Source organism: Mixophyes fleayi, chromosome 2 (genome assembly GCF_038048845.1).
Source record: "Mixophyes fleayi isolate aMixFle1 chromosome 2, aMixFle1.hap1, whole genome shotgun sequence".
Lineage (NCBI taxonomy): Eukaryota > Metazoa > Chordata > Amphibia > Anura > Limnodynastidae > Mixophyes > Mixophyes fleayi.
The window spans coordinates 204,008,950-204,022,027 of NC_134403.1; the positions used below are offsets into that span (position 1 = coordinate 204,008,950).

Sequence of the window (13,078 nt, forward strand, 5' to 3'; positions counted from 1 at the left end):
AGACTAAAAGGCCGACTACCTGCAGTAAACAGAATGACTTTCCCCATAATCAGAACTCTCTCAAATGGTTTATTTACCTTTCCTCTAGTGGTAGTTACTACATTTATTTCTAGGGTATAAAATTACCACTCTTAATATTTATAAGAGCAATTTATAGCCAGAGAGTAATATAGCATTGTATTGATAAAACAATGGCAAAATGGCTTATAATATGCAAAACGCAACATACCAGCAGGGCAGCATCATAACATGCACATGTTTTATACAAGAACAAACATTATAAATGCTTACCTAAAAACTCACAATAAAAAAAACATTCGAGACCCTCACACCTTCAATATGCCACACGCACACCTTCATTTTGTCCAAAATTACCCCACATGATGCTCAAACCTCCGACTTATCTTTTATCCTGTCCTGCAGAGTTCACCCTCTCTAGGAATGCAGCTGTTATGTCCAAACAAAATTTACAGCATTACATTTAAATTGACTGTCCATGAAGTCAGGAAGAGAGGGGGGGTGTTTGGCAGTGGCAACATCAGAGACAACCCTTCATCGTCACTTGAAAGATTAACAGAAATGTTCATTTAAAATATATACTTGGGAGAGTCTATATTGTGTACTGAAACGTTTTTTTTTTGTTTTTTCCATGTCAACCAAAAGATAAAACAAAAAACGTGTTGCGTCTACAGAAGCCAGTGAAAACAGCTGTGTACAACAGAATCTTAAAAATTTGGTAGAATGAGGTATACTAATAACGGTGGCGGACTTTCAAAAACTTCTTATAAATTGAAGATATTTAAACAGTCACTGCTGTGATGTGGAAACAAAAGCACAAAATGTATAATCCATCTGAAAAATTTAAACCCAAGTATTTCTTGATTACTCTTAAGGGAATCCAATAAATTACAGCTGCATACTTGAAAAGCGAGACTGCTACCAATTCGTCATCAAGTTATTTTATACTAAAATATGAAAAGAAAAAAAAAAGTCAAATAATTGAAGAGAAACCCACTGGTTGGGTAACCTCCAGGATACCAGCTGTTGAGTTTAAATCACCCTTTATTCCACTGGAATATAGAATACTGTACATCCCCAAGTCTCAGGGTCTCATTGCATGAGAAATCGCTCTAGTTTGAAGATACTATAAGATAAAAGTAGTTCAGAGCACTTAAGTCCTCTGGTCATATTTGGGACATGCAAGTTCTACAGATTTGGTCAAAGCTTAGTAAAAACCAATGCATTTTGAGAATAAAACAGATTTCACAGTTTCTATAAATGACATTTATGCATTTAATGTGATCAGAATTTTACATTAACGTCTTCTACCTACCTCTGAACATGCATATGTATATATAAAGGAACTATAAACTGAGCTAGCACAGTATGATGTGACATTGAATTAAAATACAAAAAACATTACTTTCTATTTTAATTTTTTTAACGATAACCCTCCTCCAGAAAAAGGCAACCTATAGCTCTCCAGTGACCTTAAACATTTTAGTTAAACTTTACAGATTTGTCCACAGACCTGGAGGATTCTCTGTATACTAACCAGCATGGAGTACCACTTTGAAAATCCCAGTTTATACACTACAGTGTTCTCCCCAGAAAATGTTGCCAGCCGGGCGGCAGTAAGAAGCAGCCAGGTGGTGGCAGTGTAATACTTTGCAATAATATTGAAAAATGTTGGAGGTTAAAGCCCAACCCTGCCAGGACCGGTGGTCAGTGGTCTAACACACACTGCTGGTTGTAGCGCTCACATAGTTCCTGTTCCAATAGGAGAAACAATGGTTTATTCTATTATAATTGGACTCTGTTGGGCTCCCAAGAGCTAGGGGGCAAGTAAAAACAGACGGGTGGAGCACCCGTGAAAAAGGTGCTGGGGAGAACACTGCACTACTGATCTGTAAATGCAGAGCACAGAGGAGAACACAGAAACCGTTCTATACACATGCAAGTTCATTTCGCTAGTAGGCACAGACAGAAACGGCAGCCTCTTCCACAGCCTTACTCTTTAAAGTATTGGTTCACTTTCATCTATCAATCAAAACGGTTCATAAGAAATTCGACCCAAGTACTTTTATTTCAACTACTTTAAAAGGACACTAGAGGCACAATATTATGTAACGGCTCTGTGTGTAACTTGACTTCTTTCACATCCTCTCTATTTTGAAGTATTATATTTTTATGTACAGTCTGACAACCACTCGGTATAGTTTCATGCCAAAACAGAAAATGTTAAACAATGTACTCAGTTTCCCAGTAGATATTTTACTACAAAGTCCATAAACAATGTTGTCTCTGTAGCAAACAAAATATATCCCCCCCCCCAAAAAAAACCCCCAAAACATTTCAGAATAAACAGATTGGGATTGTGTGGTTATGTATACAGCAACAAGGTTATAATCACTATTCACTAAATACGCCACAGTTATAGCCTGTATGGTCCTTTGTCCTTTTTGGACCAATTCACCCCCAACCCCAAAAAGAAGGGAAAAAAAAAAAAAAAAAGTTCTCACAACTTGCTGTAGTGCATCAAACAAAGGCAACTGGATCCTCAATATTATTTAGAGGTAAAAGGAAAAAAATATATATGATCATTCCATGAAAATAAATGGTCCATGTCTAGTGCCATATATGACCAGGTGAAGATGGTAAAAAGCCATAAAAAATAAAAATACAACCTGGCAGATTACTGTCTGTTTTATTGGGAGACGCAGTATTAAAACAAATGTTCATGTAGAGAACAGGAAAAAGAAAATAAAAAAAAAGTGAAGGCAGCCAGCAATGACGCTAAAATTCTCTAGTTGACACGATGTGAAGACAAAAAAAATAAAATGATGATATATTTATAATGTGGCACCTCATAGGTGGCAAGAACGTGGAGCAGCTGTAAAAGTCAAAACTGGTACCCAGATGGCAAATGAAAGTTTCAAGACACATCTATAAAGACAGAAAAAGAAATTAGTGCTGGGTATAGAACAGTATAAAACACGTGGGTTTTTGGCACACAATTTAACAGTCAAACTAGTACTTTGTTGCATCTAAATAAAGTGCAGACATATGGCACTGTGCAAGTCATAACATAACATAACTTCGGCATGAAAGAACATATTATCTGGATCCATGCACAGAACCAAAAATGCCCCTCTCCCTTCTCCATTGAAGTGCTGGCATTTTCAGACAAGAACCTTACTTCCCCCACCAGTTTATTTTTTGAAACACTTAAGGCTATATTTACTAAAACCTCTAGAAAGGAAAAAAATGGTGTTGGTCATAGTAACCAATCAAGTTAGAACTATCATTTTTAGAATGTACTATGCCATAGGAAACACCCCACCTTTCCTTTTTAGAAGCATCCTTTTTTTTTGCTATTTCATTTCTATCAGAACCCATGTTACTCAGTTTTGTATTTTGCATGTACTGCCAAGCTCATTACTTTGCTTTCAATTAGTTTTCACTCAAAACTTTTATTGTTCTAATTTGGCAAAGGATTTTAGCTTCCCTGTGCTTTAGGCTGCCAAGCCCCTTGCAGTGTTTATGTTGTAATAAAATCCATGTTTAATAATAATAAAAAAAAATAATACACCTCTCCAGGCACTGATGCTCAACATTTCACTTTCCCAGCGCTCACCCACATCTTTTCTAAGTATTTAACAGACCCCTAGTATTTCATACCTGATCATTCTAGCAGATGGTTTGTGGTCACATCCTATTGTCACAGGCTTGCTGAATATACTGAAAAGACATACCAGACTTCCAGGAAGGATAATAAAAGTGAGCCCTCTGCAATTTCATTCATGAAACTCAGGGGTCTCTTAAGAAACCACTGCAATTTTAGACTGTAAAATTGCAGTGGTTTCACATTTTGAAGCCAATCACCTTCAGCAATAAGTCATATATCACATGAATATTGAAATTAGATCACGAATATATGTGCCACCAGCTGTGCAATGCTGATGTGTGAAAATACATGAAGTTTTTTTGTTTTGTTTTTTCAGTGTAGTTTTTCAACAGCCAGCCCTATATCTATCTATATTATTTTTTTTACACAAGTATTCACCCCCAATGGTTTTATACACTTGGTAAAAGTATCTTCTCCTACATCTGAACACTGCAATTTCACCTATTTTTTGCAATATTGCTCCAGCTGTTTAGGATTAGGGTAAACAGCAATTTTCCAGTCTTGACAGATTCTTGATGGAACTTAAGTACAGGCTTTGACACTTAGACATTTTTCCTGTATTTAAGCTAGATGTGGATAAATGAATATAGAATTCTATATTGACCCCAAAACGGACACTCAAAAGTTACTACCAGCAGTCCATTATTAGGTGCATTGGTTACCAGCTTCCTGGTATTTGTCTAGCACTGATTGAAGACACTCCAGAAGGGCTTTTGCAGTGCCCATTGTCCTACTAGAATAATCGTTTTCTTAAGTCCCAGGCTTCTTGCAAAATGCAGAAGGCTTTATATGAAGATTTGTCTATCTTGTTCCATCAATTTGAAAGTTTTCCAGTCCCTGAAGGAGTAAAGCATACTCCTAGCATTATGCTAAACACAGAACTTAGCATTGGTGTCAAAAAGTTAATTATTGGTCTCATCAGACTGTAGAATCTTCCTCCACTTTGTATGTGGTTCACACACACATGCATTCTGGCAAACTGTAGGCAAATTTCATGCAAGTTTTCTTCTACCACCAAATGCAGATTTAGGAAGTGTCCAGGCTATTTTCATCATATGGACAGTTTCTCCCATCATTGCCATGAAAGACCAACACAATCTCCTGAACAAGTGCCAGTCTCATACGGATGCACTGATTTGGAGGACAGCCTGTTCTAGACAAAGAGTTGTGCATATTTGTTCCATTTTTTCCATATGATGGACTCAACAGTGCTCCAAGGTATAGCACGTCTCTGATATCTTCTTATATTCTTCCCCTGATAAGGGCTATTTAATACTTTAATATCTTTCTCTTATCTGCTTTAAATGTTCTTTGATCTGCAGGGTGAAGCTCGTTTGAAAATGCACAAACTGGGGGACCCCTCAGACAGGTATTTAGCAATTAACTAAAATGCTAATTGTACACAGGTGACTACAATCAATTTTGTAACCATGCAGTCAACCAATTGCTTCAGGGTATATTTAGGTGTATCTTGGTAGCATCAGGTGAATATTTATTCACTTGTTCTTAATGAATTACAAATATAGAAAAGTTTTAGAGCTGTATTTCTGACTTTAGAGTTTTTTGTGTTGATCAGTGGTAGAAATTTCCAAAATAAATAAGTTTTGATAGCATGATGTAAGAAAATAAGATTTAAAAAAAAACTGTCAAAAGGGGGGAAAATTTTGTATAGTGATTGCATATGATACAATATTTCATAGTTAATTCACATTAACCTTTATTTCAAGAAGATCCTTTGTCCAATGCTGCAAAAATTTATTTTTAACCCTGAAACAAGTGAGTCCTACGGAGTAACTGTTACACACTTGAAAATTTCCTTAAATTCACATTTCACTACAGAAGCTTAGGCCATAGACTAGTCGTAGCTTTGAAAATCTAAAAAAGTTTAAAGATTAAAAAAAGTCACACTTACAGCTTGTGGGCCTTGCCCCATACCGTCGCATAATCTGATCATGTGTAAATTTCACAAATGATTCATATTGTTCTGGATAAACAAAAACAAATATAGGTACAGAGTGAATGAGTGTTTTCAAACAGTTATTTATAAAAAAAATAATAAAAAAATAGTACAATAACTTCACTTTTTAATTTTCCCTTGTGTATGTCTTTTTCATGTTGCAATATCTTTCCTAGCTTCATTAAGGGTTACTTGCTCATGGACAGTGGCCCACAGTGCTTTGCGCTTTATTCACTGTATGAAACACTAACTCTGCTCACAGCAATTTTTATAAATAATATGGATCTAGGGACTCAACTTGTTGCATCCATGATCCAACTTTTTAAAAAATATTAATAGATCACTATTTTGTCAAACATTGAAGCTGGGTTCACCTTACGGTGAATACTCTTCACAGCAATGCTCCATGGGTGGATATAACCGGCCTTCAAATACATAACACTAAGGCCTCATACATACTGAGTCAATTTTGTGCATTGCACCATTGTTAGTTACTTTAATACAGTACACAAAAATGGATCTGAAAGTGTAAGAATGCAAGCCATAGTTTTCAATGATCCTATAACCACTCGCAACGTTATTTGCGTTGGGGAGCGACTTCTGCCAAAGTTTAACACAAAATGCATGGATAGCAATAAAATGACCTCTCTACTGACCTCCTGAACATGACTAAATATGCAAGTTAATAATCACATGCATTAAACAAAAGCCAAATACAATAGCTAAAACGACTTAAGGAGTTCAAAGTAGGCTTGGTTTGCAGTATAGCTTGCCTTCAGCCACTACATCTGGGTGTCTTTACCTTACTCCCCTCATCTCCTTACTCTTTTAACCACAGGTTAAGAGTGCAGGCTGATTTACAACTGATCTGCCTGAAACTGCTCTTGAAATGTTAACAGTTATCACAATTTTAACATAAGTCACTCCATTTATCTTCCTCCCAAGTGAACATTACTATATAAGAGAGAACGTTTGTCTCAAGTTTATTATTTAGTCAAAGTTGAAATATAAATAAATAATTGGAATTTGTCTAGTCAGCAGGTTAGTTTTAGACTAGAGTGTCAATGCCCAAGCTTTCACCACACTTCTTAAAAACACATAATTGAATAATTCCACGCAATACTAAAATAAACTTCAGCTTCGGATGCACCTGTTCCAAAAAAATACTTACTTGGAGTCTGGTGTTAAGGCAATGCAACGAATCCCAAGATATCTTGTGCAGCACAATGCAGCTCCAGTCACTACTGGTTATCAGGGGTCACAATGGTCTGGCATAAGTGAGGAGAGTGCTGCAAACATCGTGGGACTCCTCACACATTGTCTTTTATCAGACAGGCACCATGTTGGGCAACACCACTTGAAAGCACACAATATGTCTGCCGTCATTGTGGATTTTGCAAATGGCAAGTAATCTTTTGTGACAGGTTTTTACTTATGAGATTCCACCCAAAACTGTCCTTTATCAGATCTCAATGGTTGCAAACAAGTAACCAACAGTTTAGAAATATTTAGCAAAAAATAAAATAAAATCAGAAACAAAATATCAAGTTTCCCTATATCCAAAGTGGGAGAATTATGAAAATGGATTAAATCCACACAATGGAAAATAATAAAATTACACATTTATATTTTGTAAGAATATAATACCTAGATGTCTAGCGCTTCTCCTTGCTTTGTTTAGAGAATAAATCATATCAAAATGGAGAATCTCCCCTGAGCTACCCAATGCAGGAGTTCAATGAGGGTGCTAGGATATCTTCCCTTACAATTGCAGTTTGAACAGAGGCAGGAACTGCCAGAATCTGGAAAGGTGGAGCTGCTGGGTAACAAACAAACAGAAGCCAATGGGGAGTGTGCAATGAAAGTGCCAAGTGATCGGACTCCTTCATTCATCCTTCTGCCAAAGTGACAATATTCAGTTACCAAACAACCCACATATATCAGAAAGGTGCCATACAAATCATTTTAATTCTAGTATATGACATGCAATCTAGTTCAGTCAGAAAAACAAAACAAAACAAATAAAATATTATTTCAGCTAACAGCCAATAAATAGTTTGACGGCTGACCTTCTAGTTTTGTGTTGAGAATTTGTTCATATTCTTCCCTTATCTTGTCCTCATGGTCCTTCAAAAGTCGCTCGCACAGAATTCCTACTTGTCTTAAGCTGAAGCTTGGCTGGTCTTTTTTCACGGCTGACCCTGCACAGAAATGGAATGGATTTAAAATTAGCTTCCAAACGTTATCAATAGGCTCAGAGTTATTCAATATGGAAAACAAGAATTATATGGGAATTTTATAGGTCTACAAGACTTCCTACCAATCTACTGAATTCCCTACCATACCTGATCAGACTCCCCAGTCACCAAATTTTTAAACGCTCTTTCAAAAGCCACCTCTTTATTAGAGTCTACCCTGCTCCCACTAGTACGCTTTTACAATGGCCCTAACCTCCACTCTGAGCCACACTCACACCTCGGGCAAGATTTACTAAGCTGCGGGTTTGAAAAAGTGGGGATGTTGCCTATGGCAGCCAATCAGATTCTAGCTTTCATTTATTTAGTACCTTCTACAAAATGACAGATAGAATCTGATTGGTTGCTATAGGCAACATCCCCACTTTTTGAAACCTGCAGCTTGGTAAATCTAGCCCCTCGTCTCCTATCTGCCCTTTTCCCTCATGAGACTTACAAATCACCAACATTGTTTAACGTACAGGTCTTCATTCAAGTATAACATTATTATTTTTCCGCAGGAGTCACATTACCTGGAGAGGATGGGGCTGTGAGAGATGAACTGGCTTGAACCTCACTTGAGTGCCCAATTTCACTTTGGTTGAAAGCTTCTAGCTGCCTTCGTCTCTGGTAGCGTGTGTACTCCTGTCTCAGGTTTTGAAAGATTTGTTCTAAACGGAAGGAAAAATATAGAAAGCTCCAAAAAAACAGCATGAAAAAGTATAGAGCAATAGTCGCTCTCTTTTTTTGCATGACATTCACACACTTTTGCGAGTGCAATCGTAAACAAGGGTCACAGTTTATCAAACTGTGGAGGAGCATTGGGCCATAAATTAGATTATTTTTTAAGACAACCGAAATATATCTAGAACAGCAACAAATGGAAGCGCAATGCCTGAAACAGTAACAAAAGTGCGTGGCTGTGTGTGATATATATATATATATATATATATATATATATAATTACACACACGGATGCTTGGTTGTATACATGATGAATCATCAAGACAGCTATTGGACACATAAATAAAATAGAGATATTGACTGTCTTGCCTATTTTCAGTACCAACATATTCTGTGCAAAGTGGATTTAATAGCAACAAACATGCCATTGACGTGCTAGAGGATACTAACCCACTTGCACCACCATTCATTTAACGGTACCCCAGGGGACATCAAGGGTAGTATAAAGAGGGAGCACCACTATTAGCATTTTAAAGAGCAAGTAAGAACCAGGCCTGTGATTAGAGAGGCAGAGGTGCAAAGGAGGCAATTCGCTCACTTTACACATCATCGGTTTTCTGTTTTTTTTGTATATTAATAATACAGGGGTTGACACAATACTGTAGAATTCAGAAGCAAATTTGTTAAACCTTGGAGCCAGCAGGATCTTTTAATGAAGCCCGATAAAATGTGCATCTATTGACCTCCGTTGACAGAATTCCCAAAAGTTAAGCGACAGCAGAAATTTTTGACCACATTGGTCAGATCCCAAGAGCCAAGTTTATGCACAGTATGATAAACATTTAATAAAGTTGGGCAAAGGCTCAGTTTGGTCCAAATGGTCTCCATGTATTTTCTACAAATGCTAGGCAGCAGAGGTGAAACCATGGAGATCTAAAGCAGTGTGGAAAAGGGTAGTATGGGTACTGCTTTAAAAAAAAAAGAAAAAAAAAAAAAAAAAAAGCACATCTGTCTAGCAACAACACCATTACATGGATCAGCCAACCTTGTCATCTTCACTGATCAGAAGTGTTACTTTTAAAGAACTAATGCAGAAGATCCAGCTGTGAAAACATGGTCCTCCACTTGTGTGAAGCTATTACCACCGAAAACTCCTACAGCAACAACTACTCTGCATAAGCCACAGCATGTAATGAAAAGCTCCATCACTTGAATAGAGGGACTGATCTCCAGACAATAAGCAAATATAAAAGGATGGCGATAAAAAGCACATCATCCACCAAGCAGTGTGTTAGACACACACAGGTATCTGCTACAAAATGATAAAATAGTACACAGGGCATATATTACACAGACCTATTCTCACATCCCAGCAAATACACACCTCGTCAAATGTACAGATGGCAGGGTGCCCAGAACACCATTATTATTCATGGAGTTAAACATATATCAGGCCACCAGCAAACCTTCCTTTATAGTTGTCTGTAAATGACCAAACAGCATACAGATACTGCAAGTCGCATGAATCCATTATTGTACACAATGTGATAGCTGAGCCGGTGGTTATCTTTCAATTGCCGAAAACATAAAGCTGTATAATATATAAATGACAGACAGAGCGCTATGGCTAGGTCGGTATAACACACGCATCCATACGTACCCGGGGTAAGTCTGCGGTCTCCCCCCAGCTGGGGCAGAGGAGACTGCTGGCCTGGCTGACTCTCTGGCCTGAGGCCGCACCTCTGGGGGGAAGGGGTGGCCGGGGATCCCGGGAGTGGGGTGCACCGACGCCGCTTAGGAGATTGTGGGCTCAGCAAGGCCTCAAACTCCATTGAGCGCTTTAACGTCGCCCCGCAGGCCATGGTCGCCCTTAACAATCCTAATAGGAGAGGAGATAAAGTTGCTGCGAGGCCGGATTATGGTCGCGGAGAATATCACAATGGAGGTAAACCAGGCTCGCTGTAGACCTCCCCAAGCTCCTTTCTCTCTGCTAACTTCAGACTAAAGCAATGGCGACTCCTCTCCGGCAACCGGCCAACTGCCGCGATTGTGTCGTCACGGGAAGGACTGTGCCACTCTGCGAGTAAGGGGTGTCCGAGGAGCATTCCCTCGTTTGTAGCCATTAAATCGGATTAGTGTGAAACCTTTTTATTTCTTTTTAAAAATCACATACACGTTCTAAGAAGGGGTTGATGTTACGTGTTAGATTTTGTCAAAATGCAGATTTTGCCCCCCTTATCTTCCGTGAGCAGTGGCATATTCCAATACAAATGATAATGTTTCAGTGGCAGAGGTCAGAAGCTGGGGTGGCTTCTCTGGCTGGAAGGGTGGATGTGTGTCTAGGCAGTTTAGAGCTTGTCTATCCATGTCTAGTTTGACTTTCCTTTTGTTTCCAATTATATTAGATTCAAATAACTAAGGTTTTGATATTTACCAAAAAAGTAAATATAAATTGTTACTATACTTTGTGTTAGTAAAGCAGTCAAACATACATGTATTTATCAAATGTAAAGTTTCAATATTACTTGTTCTATTATAAAGTTACCCATCTATACTCTGGATATAACACATTTGCTATTACATGAAATAGTGGTAGGTTGTTGAATTGAAGATTCAAAATATAGAAGGTCTAGTAACATTTGAACTATCACAAGGCAAATACAGAATTGCCATGGTCACCAATCTGCCTTTTTTGTCACATGCCACGTTAGATTTTTTTTATCCGTATAATACACACACATGTAAAGTATATATAAATCAGCCCTAGTATAGGTTACAAATACTATTGTACAATAAATATGGAGTTGGGCTGGATCTCTGCACTGCCACTTGGTGTTTAAAGGTGATACTGCAGTTTTATTTATTGTTGGATATAAAAATAATTCTCAGGTTTCATGTAACTAATCCCCCCCCCCCCCAAATTTTTTTTCCTGTGTAAGAGTATTTACCAGACTTCTGCAGTTCCACACAAGGCAACGTGGACAGCTATTAATGGTAGCAGATTAAAGGACCTAAGGATTTACTCAATTGGGATTGGATGTGTGGAGTGAATGCAGCATCTGATTGAATGACTGAGGTTCAATTGCAATCAGGTATTGCATTCACCATACACCTCCAGCATTGGAAGTTTAAATCCCCTGTCCAGTTTTTTCCACCACACTAACACCTCTTTTGGTTCCTCTTTTCTTGGTTCATGATACGTATTTTTGTTAATCTTTATATATTGGGTCATAAGCAGGGCTGGCTTTAGACCAAGTGAAGCCCAAGGTCAAAAAGACCTTTGGTGCCACAATTTATAGAAACAAAAATATTACCAGGGCAGCTCAGCGATACTCAGCTGCCCAAACTACACTGACCCAGAGCGTTAAGGGTTAATTTACAGGTTCATCAGGCCAGTCTTTGCTTATGTGTGCATGAGTAAGCCAATTTGCCAGATTTGGCCTTTCAGTTCCACTACTGTGGAAAAAAATTTGAAAAAAGTTTATAAAATGTATTACAAAAAATAAATAAACCTTTAAACAGTACAAAATGCTTTTTTTCAGACAATAAAGCAGGCAATAGGACCCATAATGTATTAAAAGTTTACTATTCAGTCGCTTAGCAAAAATTATTACAATTAGAAGAATGTGCTTACCTGCCATCCTCAGGTTCTATGGCGTTGGACACAGTTGTCCCTCCATTTGTCCACGTGGCTTCTGATTGGCAGCCACCAGGCCTCTATCGTTAACTTCAGCATAAAAGGAGGAATGTAAGAAGTGAAGGGAAACAGAGGAACAAATCTTTAGACGCTCATTGAAATCCAATCTCATTTTTAGAGGTGACCTTATCCCCGATAACACTATTCACACTAATGCACCCTCACAACTATCCCAATCTCCACTCTGAGCCACACTCTTGTTTCAGCTGTGCCCTCTCCTACTTAGAATGTAAGCTTTCTAATGAGCAGGGTTCTCCATACCCTTTGTTTTCATGTCTGTATTTATTTTGTATACATTGTACGTCCCTGTTTTCTGTATGTACTGTTTTCCCTATTGTACGGCACTGTGGCGTCTTACAAATCTCCGATAATAATAACATATGGGGAGACCCAAAGATACTGGGACGGTAACTGGTGGGAGGGGAGAGGCTGGCTCATGCGTGAAGAGAGCCTGGCACAGATAAAGGACAGGGAGAGACTGGCACAGACTGGACTGGCGTAGACAGGTGAAGGGAGTGAGACTGGGACAAATAGGGAAAGGGAAGGGCAACTATGCAGTATAATGTTCTTTTAGTGTCTCTACCTCTGGCACATCCTCCCCTCCACTCCCACTTTCTGTTGGGGTAATACAAAGTTCTGTTCTTAGCCCTCCGCTAGTCTCATTGTACAATTCTTTGGTTGGTGACTTAATTCACTCATTCAGCCTCCGTACTACCTCTATGTTGACAACACCCAAGTCTACTTCTCCTCACCTGACCTCATGTCTTCTGTACTTTATCATGTGGTCAGCTTTCTCTCTTTTATTTACACATGGATGT

The 13,078-nt window shown here is 38.3% G+C and overlaps 1 protein-coding gene across 1 annotated transcript; it reads right to left on the reverse strand.

Annotated features, from left to right (window-relative positions):
- Positions 1 to 137: 137 nt before the first annotated feature.
- Positions 138 to 10,617, reverse strand: AKIRIN1 (akirin 1). The gene is made up of 5 exons (XM_075195384.1): positions 10,224 to 10,617; positions 8,413 to 8,550; positions 7,715 to 7,846; positions 5,601 to 5,672; positions 138 to 2,946 (listed from the first exon to the last, which is right to left on the reverse strand). The coding sequence occupies exons 1-5, from the start codon at positions 10,423 to 10,425 to the stop codon at positions 2,936 to 2,938; spliced, it is 555 nt and encodes a 184-aa protein (XP_075051485.1). The 5' UTR covers positions 10,426 to 10,617; the 3' UTR covers positions 138 to 2,935.
- Between the last annotated feature and the right edge of the window lie 2,461 nt (positions 10,618 to 13,078).